The 20,220-nt window shown below is 46.3% G+C and overlaps 2 protein-coding genes across 3 annotated transcripts in view; one reads left to right on the top strand and one right to left on the bottom strand.

Annotated features, from left to right (window-relative positions):
• The window catches only part of PIK3AP1 (phosphoinositide-3-kinase adaptor protein 1), a 42,366-nt gene extending 40,249 nt beyond the window's left edge, over positions 1–2,117 (bottom strand). Inside the window, exon 1 of one of the 2 annotated variants that reach the window (XM_051800094.1) lies at positions 1,722–2,117. In XM_051800094.1, coding sequence (XP_051656054.1) covers positions 1,722–1,920 — 199 coding nt within the window. In that variant the 5' untranslated portion in view covers positions 1,921–2,117. Of the gene's footprint in view, positions 1–1,656 lie in introns of both variants that reach the window. The other variant, XM_051800098.1, reaches the window with a different exon arrangement.
• A 43-nt stretch (positions 2,118–2,160) lies between these two features.
• Positions 2,161–14,153, top strand: NOLC1 (nucleolar and coiled-body phosphoprotein 1). Its single transcript, XM_051800106.1, has 14 exons — positions 2,161–2,394; positions 2,502–2,557; positions 2,677–2,789; positions 4,337–4,452; positions 5,220–5,361; positions 5,886–5,989; positions 6,642–6,792; positions 7,651–7,794; positions 8,213–8,302; positions 9,564–9,710; positions 9,931–10,497; positions 11,214–11,326; positions 11,717–11,797; positions 12,077–14,153. The coding sequence occupies exons 1-14, from the start codon at positions 2,176–2,178 to the stop codon at positions 12,233–12,235; spliced, it is 2,202 nt and encodes a 733-aa protein (XP_051656066.1). The 5' UTR covers positions 2,161–2,175; the 3' UTR covers positions 12,236–14,153.
• Positions 14,154–20,220: the final 6,067 nt, after the last annotated feature.

Genomic DNA, 20,220 nt, shown 5'->3' with positions numbered 1-20,220 from the left:
GCTTCTACACAGCACAGGGAACAGATCTTTACTGGCAAAGGCCAGGTAGGAAAGGGAGATCCTAACCAGATGAGAAGCAAAGGGAGTCTGAAGCAAACAGTCAGTAACTTCACTGGTTCCTCACACCAGATACTTCAGACAGCAGGACTTAAAATAAGGACAGTTTACCAGCAATGGCTGCATGTCTTCCTTTCTGATGCAGACAATAGCACAAGTTTGCTGAGCTTTGCAGATGAAGCTTGCAGCTGTACCTTACTGTAGATGGAAACTAGAAAAACTAAGAGAAATATTAGTTCCTGGAAACGGTTTCCTTTCTGCAACACAGCCTTTTGTTATTCCATACAGAACAGGAGCAGGTCAGGTCAGGGACATCTGAAAACAAATACACGCATTTAACCAGCTCTCAGGTGAATGTCCTTTTTCTACACCACAGGTTACAGCACCTGTACAAAATTACAGAATCTTACAGTACAAAATACCACTACAAGAGCTGACTTTTACTTCCCCATGAGTGCAAACGTGGCACTTTCCAGAGACACCAGCAACAGGAATGCTTTGCTGAGGACAGAGCCCCACCCAAGTGTGTGTGTTCATCAGGCACTAGGAGAGGGACAGAACACCCACACAGCAGGAACAGCAATCTTTGGAGATCGTGAAGTGCAGAACGCTAGGTAGGGGAAATGTAAAAGCATAATGCTACCTACTTCCTACTGCTCTTTTTTTACCCTAGCAGCCCTAAATGGAAACTTTCAGCACAGGACTCTCTTCTTCCTTTGCCCCTAGCAAGTTTTATAGCACATTCTATCGAAGAGAATCAAGAAAAACCTCATCACAAAAACAAGGAGAACAGAGAGCTACAACCATCAGAGCAAACCTTCAGTTTTACAGAAAAAAAAACTTCCCTGGAGAAATGACTAACTTAAAGCCACAGCCACCCTTTGCCCATACGCCCAGAAGCTCCATTTAAGCTCAGGCCTGGGTCTTCAGTGTTTGCTCGAGGTATACCTGTTTCATGCCCTGTTTCTAACCTTGCCTCTTTGAAGCTCTTCAAGCCTTTTTGTAAGCAGCCTTATTTCACATTCCCTTTCTGTCTCTTTCTTATAGGTTGTCGCTTTAGGACCATAGTGTTACTTTTACCGTAGTCCTTCTTCCAGCACCATTTCCCCTTGTTCCTGTATGGATTCATTATGGTGTCCCGACCTGGTTTGTTACTGTAAACTGGCAAACAAGAAACCCCTAAGACTCAATTTGTGAGCATTAGAAAGCAGGCATCCTTTATCATCAGCATGGGACACAGAGGGAGGATAGCTCCTCTAATCTTGTGTGTGTCCTGTTTTTCGGTCAGCACAGCTAATATTTACTTAAAATTTTACATATTCATCAAATTTCTTACTTATTCACTACTTCTTTCATAAAGTTCAAACATATGTTAGTTAGCTCTAAGTTGTTCAGAAGGCCTTGTTTGGTCGCTAGGGGTCTCCGGTGGTCGTTTGGAACTTGAACTTCACTTGGACTTGTCCGTTGAGCAGTGCATTAATTATACAAAGCGTCTTTGTTCAGCATCTCTTATCAAAAACTGGACACTCATGTTGCCACTACTTTAAATAAAACATTCACAAACTTGCTTTTTTCGCAGTTACCCTTACAGAAACTTACATTGCAAACACCCGGGTAAAATTACTGAACAATGGAGAATTACTGCTCTTGGAATTATAGCTCACTTTTCCTGAGACTACCGATTAATCTCGTTATCAGCAGCCAGCTCTGTCTTCCGTGTTCCAGCCACGTGGGGCTGCGCCGCGTCGGTGAGGGCTCTGCCAGTACCGGCTGCCCACAGCCACCGGCATGTTCTCCTCCCTGGAACAGCCTTATTTCTGCTCCCCAGGACTCTCCGAGATCTTTACTCCTGCTCCCTAGCATTCTCCTTTCAGTGACGGCGTTTAAAGTGGATTACAAGTAGGCTGATCGGGCTTAGGTGGACTTAAGTCTTCCAGTGCCGTGTGGGCGCTGCCGGGTTCCCAGGCCCTTCTCTTCCCAGGCCCTGCTTTTGCACCCTGGACAGCCGTCCCGCACTGCGTGGAAGCGAGCGCCGACACGAAGGAGATCTTTTCCTCTCTCCCTGCCCCAATACCGCTGTGGTGCCGCCGCGCCCCGAGGCGGTGCTGCCCGGACAACATGGCGGCGGGGCGGGGCCGGGGCCGCGCCGTCACGGTGCGCGCGCACGCACGCAGGCGCGCGGGTAGGCGGCGGCGCGCGCGCAGACGGCACGTGTCCCGGTGCATGATGGCGGAGCGGCGCGCGGTGCCGAGCGACCTGTTCCCGCTCGTGCTCGCCTTCCTGCGCGAGAGCGGCTGCCAGGGCGCCGCGCGCGCCTTCGCCAGAGAGGCGGCGGCGGTGAGCGGGGAGCGGGGAGCGGGAACGGGAGCGGGAGGGAGAGGGGCGGGATGGGGTCGGGGGCGCGCTCACTGACGCGCTCACTGACGCGGCCTGTCTCGGTTTAGAAGGAGCAGGACCCGAACGCGGCCTCCCTCCTAGACATCTTCACCTACTGGCTGCGGTAAGTGCCTCCCCCCCGCACCGCACCGCGGGGCCGCGCTCGCCCCCTGGGCCGGGGCTGCGCGAGTGCCCCGCAGGGCTCCTCCGCCGCAGGGCCCCGCTCAGCCTCTCTGCCCGCAGGTCTCCGGCGGCCAAGAAGGCAAAGCTGGTCCCGAACGGCGGCCAGGCGAAGAGGAAGCCGTCCTCCAGCAGCTCCAGCGAGGAGGACGAGAAGCCCCCGGCCAAGAAGCCAGGTGGGGTTTGTGAGCGGCCCTGGAGTAGGCTGGGGTTGTGTTTGATGTTTTCTCCTCACCTGCATGTAGAGTCCAGCGTCAGCAGCTCTTTTGAGGTCCTACGGCAGCTATCAGGGCTTGTGTTGACTGATCTGGGTTTTGGCAGGTCTTTTGCCCATGACATGTAAGATATGTTCATCCTAACTAAGGGTAATCTTTTTATCATCTTATAATTTAGGCACATCAGAGTTTGTGTCCCCTAGAAGGTGTTAGCCATTCATTTTCTCTCCTTAGGCTGAGCCTAGGGAAGGCACTGGGCTGTATTGAGTTTGAAGGTGCTGTTAAGTGGCACCTTCATTACCTCGTCTAGACTGGAGTTCTACTTTCCAAACACTCACTAGGATATCTTAGCAGGATTATACCTACTTGCTTTGGCAACTTCAGATTATGTGTTGCTTTAAATACTGGGTGAAATTGGAATTTAAGAGTATGCAGAGGGCAGGTACTGGGAGGAAGCTACCTTATTGTGGTTTTTTATGTTATTTTTTAGGAACTCTCTTACTAAGATCTTCAAAGAATGATTTTTCATCTTAATTATGTAGGAAAATCGATTTAGGTTTTACAAATGCTTGTACAGTTGTTAAAATACTTATAATTTGACAAAACTCCTGCATGGCTACAATTTATCTAGGTTTATCAGTGTCCTCTGTATTGGTGCACACCATGACCTGTTAGTTGCAGAGCAGTTGCACAGGGTATGCTTGAATTCCAGAGAAATACCAGGCATCCTTATTCACCTGCTGCGTGGGGGAGGTTACTATCCTTTTTTAACTCTCCAGCTTGTGTACTCATTCTATCAAAAAATACAACTCTCTATTGCATTCTGGTATGTGATGAGCTGCATTTTTCCCTTTTACCTGGAACTGTTCTTATATCTTCCCTTAATTACACTGTATGTAAGATGTGTGTATCTAGCAGCAAATTTGCAGAGGATAAGGACTAAATAGGGAGAGGTAGAGACAGAAAGAAAACTGGTCTTCAACTCAAACCATCCTAAAGCTGAATTTGAACTTGCAAATATAGTGTGATCCAAAATTATTCCTTTTACTCCACATTATTAAAAAGCAATCAGTAACCAGGAAGTAGATTTGGCTAAAACACATTCAAGTGTCTGGGACTGTAGCCACAGAGAGTGGCTCTCTTTTGCAAGCACAAGTCTGTGCTTGTTCAGCAGGTTTCTTTAAACTGAAACTGGTGTGCCGATCCAGTTAATGTTATCTCAGTTTGGGGGGATCTTTCTTTGTGGGCTCTCCTTTTTGGTGATAGAAGTCTGCTCTTAAATGTGTATGTGAGAAAGATAAAATCTACAATTGGTTCTATCCTCTTGCTTACTCATTTTGGAGTAGTTTGCGATATGCTGCTCAAGAAATAAAGTCAGTGTTGTGAACTTCAGTCGTGGTTTAATGACCTTTGTGTATCCTTTACCCTGATACCCACTAGTGCAGGATATAGGTACATGCAAATTGTGAATTAACTTGTCATCAGTGTGTGCTGTCCCATATTTGCAGCTAAAGCAGCAGCTGTTCCCAAAGCAAAAGCAGTTCCTCCGGCCAAGAAGGCAGAGAGCAGCAGTGAGGACTCCAGTGATGATTCAGACTCGGAGGAGGAGGAGAAGCCAACAAAGGTTTGCTTTTCTTTCCAGCCTCTTTGATGCATATTTGACAGTGATAAATAATAGCAAATTTGACCAACAGAATTCTCTCTGAAATTAGGCTCCCTTCTCCTGAACTGTGAAGTGCCTAGGCTGCAGCAGGGTGCAATGCAAGACATTTCTGTAATGGACATTGTGCCATTTGGACTGGTCTCAGGAAAAATTAATTTTTTGTCCAGAACCCACTTTGTTTCATATCCAAGTCTGCTCCTGGCTTTTATCCTAAGACTGCTAGGGCTTACTTTTTTGCAGAGAAAGATTTATTTGCAGTTGTTACAATAAATTTGATCTTTTTCTATATATGTGTGTTTATATAGAAAGAGAATCTTCTCTTTCCTTTTTCTTGCTGCAGTCGTGGTCTTGAAAAGTTGGTAGGAGGAAGAATGATATTAGTATACACCAAAGAACACTGACCAGAGTTGCCCAGTTCAGTATTTTCAGTCTTCAAACTAGTGTGATCTGTAGAAGGAACAAGGTGCCAGCCTCAGATCTGCCTCATTTTGAGGAGGCAGAACTCAAGACTGAGGTGCAAAGGAAGCTTCCCATGGGTTTCTGGGAGATTTTCCAGAGCAGAATTGTTATACAGAGATTTTCAGACTTTTACCATTAGGCAGAGTGGTGTTTTCAAATCAAAATAGTAACCTCTTTGAAAGAAAGGTGTTTATATGTGTCCCACTTATTAGCCTCATTTTCTTTTCGTGACTATGAAGGTTAATCAGGTTTTTTTTCCTGTTGTTTAGAAAGGTGCAAAATCTGTGGTGAAACCAGCTGGAACCAAAATCCAGCCTCAGAAGAAAGCAGAGAGTTCCAGCTCTGACTCAAGCAGCTCAGATGAAGAAGCACCAAAGAAACAGCCACCAAAACCAGCAACACCTAAATCGGGTACCTCTTATTGCGTATCACGTGTCAGAGTGATAAAGCAAAACCAGAAAAGCCAGGGGAAGAGTGCTGGGGACTGTATCCGCATGCAAAGGCATATTTATTAACATAGCAGTGTGAAAATCTGCTGTCACTGCCATTTGCACTCCAGTCCACTCTGCTTCTGACATAGAAGAGGGGTAGAACTGATTGCAAATAAAACATCTGGTCCTGAATGCTTCATTGTTTGAATAGGTGACCGTAGTCAGCAGCCTTAACTGCTGGAGTTTTGCTTTTTCCAGTGTCTTCCCCTGAAAAAACAGGGAAGATCTTTACTTAGCCTTTAGTCCTGGAATGTCCCATCAGCTAGAACAGACAGTTTTCAGAAAACTTTCTCTAAGCTTGCAGAACAGTTTTGCAGTACTACCTTAATCTGCTCTGTTGGCTTCCTGTGGTTCTTTTCTCTCTATGATACTTTCTGCTCAATGTAATTATCCTTCATCTTCCATGGCATGTTTTGTAATGTTCCTTTGTACTTCTCTCAAAAGGAAGTAAAGCTGCCCAGGCAGCTACCAAGGTTGTCAATGGAAAAGCAGCAAGCAGTAGCAGCAGTAGTGAAGATTCTGATGAGGAAAAGGCTGCACCAAAAAAGGTAAATTAGGCCATGAAAAACTTCATGGACACTGTAGAAGTCTAGTAAGACTGAATGTATCATCTTGCAAGCACAGACTATAGATGCTGTGCTCAGCATACCTCTTATATCTCCTTCTCCTTTATGCAGTGGGATTATGTGTTCTGTACATACCTCTACTGCTCCATGCACTGCATTCTTTCCTACTAGCTCCTTACTGCTTTTTTTGTTCCATCTTTTAACAGGAAAACATCTCATCGTGTTTTAACCATATCGTATTCTCCATTATATATTCACTTTGGTATGACTTTTTTGTGCTTTGCTGACTGTAACTTTGAGTTTTCCACTAAGGAGTATTTAAAAATGTTTTCTTCAACACAAAAATAATCATGTGGGAGTTGCTACCATTTCAGTCAGTTCTGAGCCCCTTTGTCAAGAGCAGCTCTTGATTAGGGGTTCATGCAGCAGAAAACAGTAGAAGAGTGGCCAGAGAGATAATAATGCCCATGTGTTTCCTAAAATTTGTATTTGAGGATATTTATTAATCTCTCTCCCTTTGTCTTCAGAATTTGCTCTCTTAAGTGAAGTGTGGCGTTAAACAAAATCCACATCCAGCTGTCCCCACAAGATGTCTGCAACTTCCTTTTTTTTAATGTTTATTTCTTGTGATAAGGTTGTTCCCAAGAAATCACCTCTGCCGAAACCTGCAGCCGCTAAAGCATGTCCAGGGAAAAACAAACGTGCCAAGGAAAGTTCCAGTAGTGAGGACTCATCTGACAGCTCAGATGATGAAAAGCCACCTGCAAAACAAAAGCCAAAGTCTGGTACGTACTAAATGCCATTGCTGCTGTGTGGGAGGATACTTTCTGCTAGTCCTGCTGTCCTGGGAGAAGTGCATATCGGGCACAGGCAAGCCCTGCTGCACACAAGGTTCCAGGTGCTGGTGGTGGTAACATGAAACAGAGATGCAGCAGCTCTTTTCATGTGTGATGTTTGGGCTGGGCTTACAGTTCAGCTCCTCCCTCAGCAAGGGATGGTGAGTGAGAGACACTGTGGTGCCCTGCTTGGTTTGCCTTTAACTACGTTCTTTGCATGTTTCCTGTCTGCCAAGATGTGGGAAGTAAATATCAAGTGGTTTGATTATTCTGTATCTGCAGCAATTTAAGCTTTTTTAGGGTTCATTTTTTTTGAAGTATCCAGGGCTGTTCAGTTGTAGTCCAGCTGATGGGCTAAATGGGCTCTGGTCAGTGTGGTATAATGCTTTTAGGGTTCCAGTAGAGAGCTGGTCTGAGGGGAGTGTCAAATCATCAAAGGTCAGTCTGATACTCTAACCAGAGGATTTGAGAAGGCAGTAAATGAAAACTATGAACAGATGACATATCTCTTCTTTTCTGGAAAAGTTTGGCAACAATCTCCTGTTCTTCTAAAAGTGCAGAGAAAACTTGCACAGAGATGGTTGGGTTAGCTGAACCCCAAGAGGAGAGTTAAACCCACAGTAGAAACAGGGAGGTAGCAGTGGGATGGGTACAGCCTTTCAAATTATAAACTGGTATGTTTGGTTGTAGTTACAGAAGGGGAATAAATGGAACCAAATAGAAGTGCTTTATTCTAACTACAGCAAACATCTCACGTGCTGCTCACATTATCATGCAGGTATCTGAACGCTATGTTTCTCTTCATAGGTCAGTACAGTGCTGTACCACCTCCTCAGGGAACCCAGACAAAGAAAGGCCTTGCCAAGGCTCCTGCAAAAAAGGCTGAGAGCAGTGACTCTTCAGACAGTAGTGATGAGGCAGAGCAGGTGCCCCCAAAGGGAGGAGCAGCAGGTATGTTGTGAGAGGGGGAGGCTGCAGAGGACGTGCTACATGGAACCAACAGTGTTTTGGCAATGTCCTGGTTTCATTGAAAAGGGCATTTGCCTTTGGTCTGTGTTGCTATTTGCTTTTCTGGAAGCTTCTGATAAATTCGAAGGCCTCCCAAACAACACTGTACAACTCGTGGATCTGAACTGTATGCAGGTTAGATTACTTTATACGTGGTGGTTGGAAAAGTCATCAGGATCTGGTTTAGTGGGCATAAGCCAAGTTCTTGCTTGGCTTCCAATTGCTGGCTGATACACTGAGAAGATACTTGGAGAATATCTGATACACCGAGAATGGAGCTTTTTAACATCTGGGAAGGTTTAGATATTGGGACAAAGGTTTGGTGTGGATGTGGCTGTTAATTTTCAACTTGCTTTTGCAGGCAAAGCCGTAGTAGCTAAAACAATCCCTGGCCCCCAAAACAAAGCTGTGACTAGCAAGAAGGCTAAATCCAGTTCTGACAGTGACTCAGGTAATTCAAGAAATAAAGTTTTCATTCTTCTGTGTTAATGTTTTTATTGGCCAGGTTGCTGTATAGTGATGTATCTGCTGAGATCTTTAGTGTATGGGCTAGCAAGATGTGAAAGTGAAAAGCAGCAGCCTGCTATGCAGAGTGCAGTCTGACCATGAGACAACGAGACCATTGGCAAGCACAGAAAGGTCTTCATATTGCTGGATGGAAAGGGTGGGGAATCACATATCAGGTTTCTCGAGGAAGGTTAATGGTTAAACGTTTTGAGGATCTGTGTCTTAAGGTTTTTGGTTTCTGTTATCCCATTGTGTTTGGGAGAAGTTTCTGAGATAAAAATGTAACCACCATACGAAGTTCGAAATAGACTCAGAAGATGCCTTCTCCTCATGTGACCCTAGAAATGGGGACAGTGTGCTTTGTAGCTCCTGTTCGTCAGCTCAGAGGTTTGCAGGGCTGTATTTCCCATGTAAATTCCCTATGTGCTACATTTCTCCTCCAAGTTCAAGGTGCTCCTGTTGTGTATCTTAACATCTCTGGTGCCACAGCAGGGACTGTGGGTGGCAGATGCCTGTCTGTGAACAGTTAGCAGTAGATTGTGTGACACTGCAGTGAGTGTCAGGCGTTGTGTTCTCTGGTCTTGTTGCCTAGTTTCTATCAAAATAGTCAAGTTTTTGGTTGCTGTTAATAAAGTTTTCAGAAATGCTGGAAAAGATCAGGTTTAGTATTCCAGAGTCCTGTAACACACAATACAAAGCTGTATTTGTACTCAGGAGTCTCCAGTCCATCCTTGGACTGCTGCTAAACTCATCTCATACAGGAAGTAGTTAAAATGAGATACTGTGCTGTCACTGCCTCACTTTGAATGCTTTGTAAACTTTATCTCCTAGTTTCTTGTATGTTTTTTGATCCTTACTACATATCTTCTTTTCCCAGTGTTTCTTCTTCCTGAGTTTAGTCTTGGTGATACTGGTACTTTCTCCAGTCCCTTATTCTGTACCTCTTCTCCTACATTAATCTCCAGATATCTTCTTCCTTGTGTATGTATTTGTGAAGAACTTAAACTGTTTGTTTTCACTTCCTCCCAACAAAGCCAAAACCATTCAAGTGTTCATCAAATGCTGCTGGTTGCTAGTTGCCTAGTGGCTCAGCCTTGAGCCACAAGCCATTTTGCTTTTCACTTCCCTGTGAGTTATATACATGTTATTACTAAAGTAGCTTGCACATGAATCCTGCTAACTTAAAAAACATTTTTTTTTGTTAGATTCCAGCTCTGAAGATGACAAAAAGAAGGCAGGGAGTAAACTCCCAGCTAAACCACCTGTGATAAAGAATACTTCCAAACCAGCAAAAGTAGTTGTCAAGCCTGGACAAGCAAAGAAAGACTCCAGTTCTTCCTCAGACAGCTCAGGTATTGGGGTAGGAGAAAAGGAGAATTTCTACATGCATGCTGATCTAGCTCAGACCTCTGTGTTTCTAGGCAGGGTAGGAGGTTGTGGTTGGACAGGAATACCCATTACAGTGTTGTTTCAAACACTTTGCAATGTGTATCAGCATGAAATCTGTATGTTAGCTTTGTGTTGAAGGAATGGGACTTAGCCTGATTGTTTTTTCTTTTCTTTCCATTCTAGATTCTGATAGTTCTGACAAGAAGGCAGCTCCTGTGAAGCCCACAACTAAAGCAGCAACCCCTGCAGCAAAGAAGTCACAAGCTGCCACAAAGAAAGCCCAAAGCAGCTCTGATTCAGATAGCAGCTCCAGCAGTTCTGAGGATGAGAAGGAAAAGAAGAAAGCCCTTCCAGCTAAATTAGCTGGCAAAGTGGCTAAGCCAGTGTCCAAACCTTCTACTCCAGCTTCCAAAGCAGACACATCTGACTCTGATAGCTCAAGCAGTGAAGAAGAAAAGAAGCCGGCAGTGAAACCAGCCACTAAATCTACAGGGGCAGCAAAAGCAACTGTAGGGAAGAAGGCAGCTGCTTCTAGTAGTAGCAGCAGCTCATCAGATAGTTCCAGTGAAGAGGATGGGAAGCCCAAAAAGGTGGCAAAAGGGGTACAGAATGGTTCTAAGGCCACTGCCTCCACAGAGAAAGCAAAAGCATCCTCAACAGCAGCAAACAACATGAAGTCTAAGCCAGCTGGTGGCAGTAGTAGTAGCAGTGAAAGCAGCTCTGAAGAAGAAACCGGAAAAGTTAATGGAGGTATTATTACCTACAGTCTGGGAAGTGGGTCTGTCAGACAGTGTTACTGAGCCAAACATGAATGGAAGACTTTCTTAAACAATATTCAGTCCAATCTCTGTTACTGGATTATGCCATTTGGTGCAGTGCTGAGAGGGAAGGGCTAGTTTTGCATTCGATGGAATCCTTTTTGTCTGTATTGCATAGCTGCTGGCAGTAGAATTTGTGGTAATGCTGAAGCACATTTCTGTATAGCTGTTGCCAGTTGCCATCTGTGCATGCACAAGATTTAGTGACAGCAAAGTGGACTGCTGGAGGACCTTGTCCATGTGGAGTGGGACACCACAGTTGATGCCGCAATGCGCAATCTCAATCTTTAACCCTCCAGGAGGAAAACTAGTGATGCCCTAATGATGTGTGCAAGTGCATATGGTATGACTCCAAAACCTGGCAAACTTTGACCAACAGAATTCTCTCAAGTATGCAAAATCATTAATATACAGGTACCCTATTCCATAAAATTATTTTTATCCCTTAGGATAGGATGGGAAGATCCTTGCTGACCCAAAATGGCTTTTAGTGTCTGGTACAGCAGTCTGTTTTCTGGGTGAAGTAATGCAGAGACCAATTCTCACATCTATGTCAACATTGGGTTAGCTTACTGGGGGAGGGATGCCATTACCTTTCCCAACACTGCAGTTACTCCCTTTAAAGTTTTGCTGCTGTACATCTAACAGGTTCAATCGGGAAGAAACAGAAGAGGGAAGATGTTCAGGAGCCAGAGACACCACACAGTAAAAAAGCAAAGGTCAAAGCCAAAACACCACACACAGTTCCCAAGGTGAAACGGGTAAGTGAGGGTGGACTGTGGCAACTGGCCAAAGAGGCATCTGTCTCCTAAACAACTAGGATTGCTTGGGGATTTTGTGGGAGGTTGGGCCACAGAATTATTTGTATTTTTATTCCTTCTTCAAGCACTTAAACCTTGTCTGGAGAACCCTAGGGGGAGTGCACATATGTGCATAGTATTATTTTGGCAAAAGTTGCTTGGATATGCTTGCACAGGAGCATCCCTGAGCTGCCTGATCTGAAGAAGGGAAAGAACCATGAATCTGAGAAACACTAAAAGATTGAGGTGATGTGAACAGGGCCACCTATTTGCAGGGCAAGGAAGGAGGTTGTCAGTAAGAGAATGTTGTGTGTTTGCATGTGCTTACTGTCTCATTTTCTTTCTCAACAGCCAGCCTCTCCATTCCGCCGTGTAAGGGAAGAAGAGATTGAGGTGGATGCCCGTTTTGCTGATAACTCATTTGAAGCAAAGGTAGGGCTAGGTAGTGTCCAGAGTGGTAACACTCAGTCTCTGAAAGCACGTCAGCAGAGCAGCCTTGGTGTGGGGAGTGTTTCTGGTGAGAACTTTTTCCACCAGGAGGAGCTGTTAAGAAGCATGTGAGCAGTGGCAGGAGGTGCATGAGAGAGCGGTATCAGCTCCAGTGTTAATGTACTAGTGTTCGCTGGGTAGGGTAAATTGCAAAGCATTGCCTTTACTCTCTTGGGTACCGACTTGAATTTCTTTTTTCTTCTCCCCCCTCATCCCTCACAGAAAGGAGCAGCTGGTGACTGGGGTGAGAAGGCTAACAATATCCTGAAATACACTAAAGGCAAATCTTTCCGCCATGAGAAGACAAAGAAAAAACGAGGCAGCTACCGCGGGGGCACTATATCGACCCAAGTCAATTCTGTCAAGTTTGAAAGTGACTGAGAATGTTTCCTTTGGAATTCATAAACCATCTGCTCACCAGAACATCTTGGATGGGCATGTGAACATTATGGATATCAAGCCTGCCTGGAACGCTACCTCCCCTAGTAGCATGGTACAGGCAGCTTCAGTATAGGGATGTGGGAGAATGGCTGGATGTTTCCCCCTTTTATTTCTAATTTTGGTTTAGTCTCCTAATTTGGAACCATCCTTGAGCTGGTGTTACTAGCACCACCAGGGTGACCTCCAAGGCTTATATTTTCTACAGTCTTATTTTAAAAGGCTGGCAATGATTTTTGGTTTTGGTTTCCTGCCCAACTAATAGAAGAAAGAGAAATCATTCTCCTGTATTTTAACCTCCCATTTCTTTTTCAGCCAGTTTAAATCTGATACCTGTGAAAAGGCAAGTATTGTAACTTGCCTTTGATTAGTTACTGTAAGAACAACTGATTTGAGCCCTTTGGCTGTAATCCCCAACCCCACCTGACATTTCAAATTCACACTTGCAGTGTGACAGAGTTCCTCTTTTCTGTGTTCTTTTATGGTTTTACCTTGTAATAAATACCTACCTTCCTCTTCCTTGCACTCCTGTTGAGGCTACTAACCAGAGTACTTGGAGAAGCAGCATCTAAATACATCTTAGTGGTTGAATAACAGTATTGCTTGCAGTTGCAAGGTGGGGGGCAGAAAGACCAAGGTCTATAATACAGCTGTGGAAATCTTGTCAACACTTCCATTAGGAGTGTAGCTGGGGAGTGGAGTTGTGAAGAAACTTGACTGCATGGATGTTTCACTTGGTGGGATCAGGTAGGGAGGCAGAGGAGATAAAGCCCTCTTTCCAGCTCTGCTTTTTGCTGTGTTTTTGTTTCAGAGACTCTGACTGCAGTGGCATTACTCCTTGTTCTCTCTGAACATACAATGTGCCAGCTTATGCTTATTGCCAGCAGTGTGAGCTGCAGCGTGGTAGGAGTCAAGATGAATGTATCATTAATGCCTTAAATTTCTTTTCTGGGTTGGATCACTTGCTCTTTGAGCTGTTTTCCATCTGTTAAATCCCTCTTGAGAAGTAAAATGCCAGCTTCCCTTAGCACTAAGGCAAATAAAGCCTGGTGTGGTAAAGTTTGAAGTGTTAGCTACAAGTACATGTTCAGTATGGGGAGCCAAAAGTTCAGAAACTTGCAGCCAAAACTGAGACTAATTGAGGCTTACTGCTGGTGAGGGGCAGGCTTGCTTTCCATCCAGTTGTGTCACTGCCTCCTTACGGTGCAGCTTATATTTGGTTCCCCCAAATACTTTGCCTCCTGTTAGGGGGTTCAGGTTAACTAGTTTGTGGAGCAGTTGGCTGAGCCCACAGCCAGTGTGAGTTTAACAATGGTACTACATGTTTGGGAAACGGAGTAGTGGGCTGTGGTGAAGCTGCCAGCCGCTGAGAGTGCGGGGCCTGATTTCCATGTTTCCATTCCCTCCCTAAAGGCTGCCAATGAGAGCAGCCTTCTTACAGGAAGCTACATTAGTGTGCAAAGCAGTGTCGCCTAATTGAGGGTTGGATGAGACTTGATGAGCCACCCCCATGTACGTGAGCAGCAGCTTTTTCCAAATGAGCCTTTTTCATGTCTTCCCCTCTGGCTTGCACAATCACTGTGGTGCCTGGATTCAAGGCTACAGTGCAGAGGGGCCCAGGAGACCGTGGTTATTTAAAGAAAATAAAGGTTATAGGCCAAAGGAAGGTGGGAAGAGTATTTTCTACGTAAGGACTTAAACGTCATCTTGTGTGTCATTTGCCCTCTTTTTTTCTGTTTATCCGGAACTTATATTTGGAACTCTTTTAAATACTTTTATGCTTTGGAGTTTTTAAAAAAGTCTAAAGTGTGAATTTGATGTGTCAAAAAATAAAGATTGCTGCCTTTGTAGTCTGAGTGGATCTGGTAGTTAAAGACAGAGAATGGTGGGTGGGAAAAGGGAGGGTATCAGTGCTGGGGGTAACAGCACTGTCTACATCCATTTGTCTTATTTACATGATTGTGGTCATGTGACAGACCTTCAGAAGTGAAAGGGGGCCTCTGCAGCTGTCTGTTGAGTGCAAGGAGTTTGGATAAAATTCTAGAAGAGTATTTGTGTATACCAAGATAAACTGAGGATGCTCAAGTCCCTTTCCACTAGAGTATTGAGTTAGTTCTCAAATATTGCTGCCAAATTAGCAGTATGGCAGCTGGCCTTATAAGAAGCACCAGCATATGGAATAAGAAAGAATAGGCATAACTGAAAAATCCTGTATATACCAGGTTAAAATAAGTAATTTCTGTAACCTCGTAGATTTCTTCCTCATCTGTGATCATGTATGCAAGGAAAAGAAACATGCTAATAGGTAGGGCCTTGTGGAGATCTTGAGTGCTGTAATGCTCAATTTTGCTCCTTGTGCTGTACCTCTATGGAAAGGTTGGGGTGAATCACCAGGTCCATCAGGCACTCAGTTGCTCTGTAACCAATGGTCTTTGCCACAGCCTTCCACCTTGAACATAATGTTGTAGGAGAAGGTGTAACCCTAGCTGAAGTTTCAGCAGAGGATGCAGAGAATGTCATTAGCCTCGCTGGAGATCAGCACCTGACTACGCAAGAGCAACAAGTTCTGGGGTGGGAAATGGTCTGTGAGACTCAAAGTTATGCACTTGACACTCCTGGGAAAAACTGCTCCTTTCACAAGATTTTGCAGCTGCTAGGCAGGCTTAACCTACATCCCTACTCTGTGCTGCTGTCCTGGTGTAGAGGAGTACTTTCTTTTCCCTGTGCAACACTGGTGAAGTTTCAGCTGTGGTTAGTGCTGGAACTGGATCAACAGGTCTTCCCCATCTGGTGTGTCCCTGTATGGGTACCCTGGAACACTGTCCCTCACATCACAATTCCCCTGTGCACCATCATTTCCCTTTTGCTGTCCAGACTAAGGTGTTCCTGTTTCTCTCCTCTCACGGGGGTCCTGGCCCTGGGGGTGTCCGAGTAGGGCCCAGGAGAGGTCACTGGAGAGATACTCTGACCCTTTAGGCGCACTGGCCTGGCCGGGGGCACAAGTGGCAGCTGACGGGCGCTGCCCCTCTGCCTGCTCGAGCTGCCGGGGCGGCAGGTGCGGGTCTCCGTGTCCCCGGCCCCTTGCTCGCCCTGACTCCGTGCCACAACGCCGGGCTCGGCTCGGCTCGGCTCTGCCCGGGGTGCGGCCCGTGGGCCGGGGCTGCACTGCCCGGCCCCGCCCGCGCCCGCCGGCCTGAAAGGGGAAGGCGGGCGGGCGGCGGCTGCATCCCTCCCTCCTTCCCTCCCCTTCCCGCGCCGCCGCGCCTCAGTCGGGCCGCGCTCCAGCGGGACTCGCTGCAGGTGGGTGCCGGCACCACGCGGAGGGTCCGGGCGGGCGGCCCGAGAGGAGCCGTCCCGGCAGGAGCTGCGGCCGCTACTCCTCGCCCCGTCCCGCCGGGGCGGCTTCTCGGCCCCGCAGCTGCGGCGCTGCCCCGCCGCCGCCCCGTGCTGCCCGGCTGCCGTGCGGGGAGGGCCCTTCCACCCCGCGGGGCCGGCGGTGTGCGGGCAGGGGGCTCGGTGTGAGCGGAGGGCGGTGGGTGCCAGCCTTGCTCCAGGTCAGCACTGTGGGACTGGGCTGCCCTTCCTGGGCTGATGGCAGAGGTACCCGAGCACTGCCCGGAGACAAGGACAGGGAAGCGGTCCGAATTCCCGGCTACCAGCCTGGCCCCGGCTCACCCGGACGCCTGTGCGCAGGCTGGGTCCCTTCAGAGAGGCAGCTGATGGGCGCGAGTTAGGCAGCTGCTTCAATGCGTAGGGCCAGAGCCTTGGCAGGTTCAGAGCGCTTTTGTGTAACTTGCTTCATCTTCCCGTAGGAGATTACATCTCAGGAACGTCTTCCCTCTCCTGTTCTGCCTCCTCTTCCTATGCATCCCTCTTCAACCTTTGTTTCTTGCAGCTCAACCAGATCTCATTCCTCTGGTGTGCTCAGAGCCAAGGAGCTCTAAGCTTTGGTTGTGGGCTTTTTTTGTTGTTTTGTTGCTTGTTTTTTTTTTTTTTTTTTTTTACATGAGGGCGTCAATTGTTTCATTGAAGATAAGACTCACCCCTAGCTTCTCCTATACCTTTGTCAAATGTGATCAGACTTGTCTGTCAGGACTTTATCAGTCCCCAGTGCTTTCTACACAAGATTTCACAACCTTCTGGGGTGTTTAATAATTTTTCTTTTAACATGGTGCTTCTGTGCAGAAAGAATCTGAAATGAAAGGGCAGTAAATAGGGAGACTTTTCCTCCCCACTTCTCTTTACTGTTTCTCTAAATTTTGGTCCACTTGTATCTCTCCAGTTTTCTCTGCAATCTGAAGAACTTCTTCAACTTGACTGTGCAGATATAACTCCTTCTTAAGACCAAAAAGTGCACTGCACTGTCATGTGCCCTCACTTTGAGGTCTATAGCTCATCTGACTATTTGGATATGGCTCCAAGCTGTTCTGTCTCTTGCATCCAGGGATTACAAATTATGTTCTGATGTGCTGCCACGCTACAGACTTCAGACCACTCACGTATCAGCTGCTGGTCTTGCAACTGTGTTGCAAGTGAGAGGAAAAGGTCATCCGGAAGAACTTGCTATTGCAGGGCACCCTGGTGTCAAAAACCATCTCTGTTCCTTTCAGAAGACAAACAGGAAGCCTCTGGATATGGAATGAGGGAAATCTCACCACCTAGACAGACTTAATGTATGATGAGAGGCTAAGTGGGGAAGCAGAGGAAGCAGATGTGTGGTGCTTGACACCATTCCCCAGGTCAAGTTCTTGAAGATGTGTGTAGTTTCAAGTGCTGCAACAAGCTGAGATATAGAGCTTTATTTTTTTTTCTCAGTTGTTATGGACCAGTATTGCCTTTAATACTGTGGTTCCTTAGCAGTGATCTATGGAATGCCAGCCTCCTGCTAGCCCACAGATTCCCACCTTGCCAGTTCTCCATATAACTCTAAAGAGATAGGAAGGATGTTGAAAATGGTCCAAGGTCCCAAAAGTTTGGAACTGATTTGGAACATCAATCTTTGTCCAAAACAGATGAGCCAGAGCACTTCTGATGCTGTTTTGTGGCAGCAGTAGCACCAATGTGGTGCAAAGTATGGATTATTCTGATGCTGACTTGATCACTGCTGTGGTTGTTCCCTTTGGTCCTTTGGGGATCTGGACTTTTTTCATTCTCTGTATTTGTAATGGGCTGCCATGAATATGTAGAAAGAAAAATGTTAAAAAGGTAGGGTGCTTTGAACAGACCACCTGTGCATTATTCACTCTGTGCAAACAATATTTTAAAAAACTCAGGATTGTAGCCTGCCAAGGGTTGCTTACATTTGAGGGGGGGGGTTTCTTGCTCATTTTTTCTATACTAAAATATTAATACTAATATTGGTAAACTGTAATACTAATATTACTATACTATAACAATAATATTAGTGTTTTAATGTTAGTGTTATTTACCCAGGTGACTCTGATGAAGCAGGAGTCTGTGATAAACCAAAACAAGAGCCTAGAAACTCACCAAGCACTGGGCTGGATATGATTTATGGTTAGACTGTTCTGCTTTAACCTATGCTTTATTAAGTTTACTTTGCACAGTATTGTATCTTTTAGGTTTTTATTAAAGATTCCCCTGGGCAGCTCATGCTTGTAGTGCAACATCTTCCTGCAGTGACAAAACTGCTCTGGGAGCTGCATACCTGCCTGCTTGCATGGAGTCTTGGCTTCCATAAATTAGCCACAACTAGGTTGGCTGCCATCAACTTGATAGTAGCAGATGGTCCTGGTTTTTCCTGATCATACTCAACAGAACAGGCAAACTTTAGTATCTTATTCCAGGAAGAGCTTTGAGCTTCTGAGGGAAGCTGTCTTTTGCTTTTAAATGAATTCTGCTGCTTTGTTAACTCCTGAGAAGTTTGCAGTGAAAACATTTCTTACTATGGGCAAAAGCTGCATAGAGACTAGGATGCAGGAGGGGAAATAATTCAGCCCCATGGGTATGGGCTTCCAGGTCCTAGGCAGGAACAGGGTAATACAAAATACTGTTGAAAGGGAGAGATGTAAACCACTGAGTCCTTGCACTTGAACCTATTCATTGCCCTTTCTTTGTGGAGTTCTCTGCCTAGACTGCTTGCTGTCAGAGGTTTTAGTACTTCAACCTTATAAAAGGCACCTGAATTAAATTAGAGCTGTAGCTGTTCAGTTATTTCACTTTAATTAATTGATGTAGTTTTTCATCAATACCAAGTTGTAATCTGTCAAACATGTTAAACAGGGCAAAATCATGGGGCAAATTTCAGCCTGGTAAGAGGTTTCAGAGGGCTGCACTCTCTCTGCTCTGTTTCTGCTGCCTCCCATTTCGATGTCAATGCATTGCTATGGCTTCGAAAGCCAACTCCCGGCAGCTGAGTGTAGCCAGGTATGCGGAGCAGGGGGGGATGCTGCTGCCGCCCGCAGTGGCAGTCTCGCTTCCCCCTGCGGCAGGCTCTGGTTCTGCTCTTATTGAGGTGTCTGCTCTGCTCCACTCCGCGTGCTGCAGCGGTGAAACAAAGCCTGTGTGGCACGGGCGTTTCTGACAGTTCCCTTGAAGCCTGACTCTGGCTGCCAGTGTTAACTGTGATGTCAGGGGATTGCTCTGCATAAATCACCCAGTTGGTGTGGCTCCACCAACCGTTTTCACGAAAATAGGGAAGGGTCTGTCTTTACAAGCCTTCTCCTTGCAGTGACAGGGTTATTTTTGCAATATTTATGTGATTTAGCCATTAGCCCAGGACTTCCAGATCACAAACAAGGAGGTGGTTCTGTCTACTCTGCTCTCAGGTCTAGTGTAGGATCTGTCATTTATTTGGATTTTGCACCTCTGTCAAAGCACAGGTTGTGAATTCACCTCCCCACAGAATGCCGGATTTTTTGAAGGTTTCTGTTGAAGATTATCTGCCTGCAGCCCGCAGTGGGTACAGGCAGCTGAGGTCCCATAGCCAGAGAGCTGGGCTGAGGCAGTGCTCCGTGCTATGGATGGTGCTGCACTGACCACACCACCCACCACAGCACCTGCCCCTGCTGGAGGACCCTGCTGGAAAGCTCGTGGAGCAGTTTCGTTGTTCGGTGTCAGTAAGGTAAAGCAGGGAGGTGAGCAGGTAGAATTTGAGCCTTCCCTCATCTGGGCCATTTAGCCCTTGTCTAGGTCTGGGACTTCTTTACCCTTTACTATCAACCTGAGATCATAACAGTGACTGGCTGCTGAACAAGGGACAGAGAGCAGAGTACTGCCTTTTGTGCTGGTAGCTATGCCTTCATTATATCCCAGGAGCACTAAAAATCAGGGATGTGCCTGGTGTATCCAGCACAGCACTAGGACTGAAGCTGTGGCCAGGATACCTCTCTGGGCATGGACAGAGCAGAGATTATCTCTGGTGGTATTGAGCTGGGGTAGGAAAAGAGGTCTCTTCCTGCAGCCTGGCATCCTCTTGCCACTTAGGAAGATTTACAGCCTCCCTTGTTGCCTGGCAAGGAGAAGAGATTCCTGAGCCAGCACCTTCAGGGATTCCTCCTGATGTTGGAAGGGATGAAGCTGCCAAGAGCAGTTTGCAGGTCTTGCTGTGTCAGCATCTGCCCCTGACCTAAGGGCTGAGATTGACATTTGGATTTTTGTAGCCCCCCCAGAGGGTCCTGGCTGAGCTGAGGGTCACAGCAACGCCTGGCACATAGGTCCATGGTAGAATATGGTTCTTGCTGAAAATGGGTGACAATTTTTTTCTTTAAATAACTATTCCTTTCACCTGCACTATTTCTTCACCTTTACTTGTTGCCCAATGAGAAAACACCCTATCCCACACATAAAACCTCTTCTACTTTTCTCAGCATACTTCTGTGTGTGTATGACCCACAGGGTCCCCCAGGACAAGCCTATACCCGCTCCTGTCCTGAGCTCCCTGCCATCCTTGAGAAGACCAGGAGTAC

This window comes from Manacus candei, unplaced genomic scaffold (assembly GCF_025592945.1).
Source record: "Manacus candei isolate 608988 ecotype Guabito, Panama unplaced genomic scaffold, ASM2559294v1 h1tg000050l, whole genome shotgun sequence".
Taxonomy (NCBI): Eukaryota; Metazoa; Chordata; class Aves; order Passeriformes; family Pipridae; genus Manacus; species Manacus candei.
The sequence above is the reverse complement of the archived record's forward strand: the minus strand, read 5'-3'. Positions and strand labels throughout refer to the sequence as shown.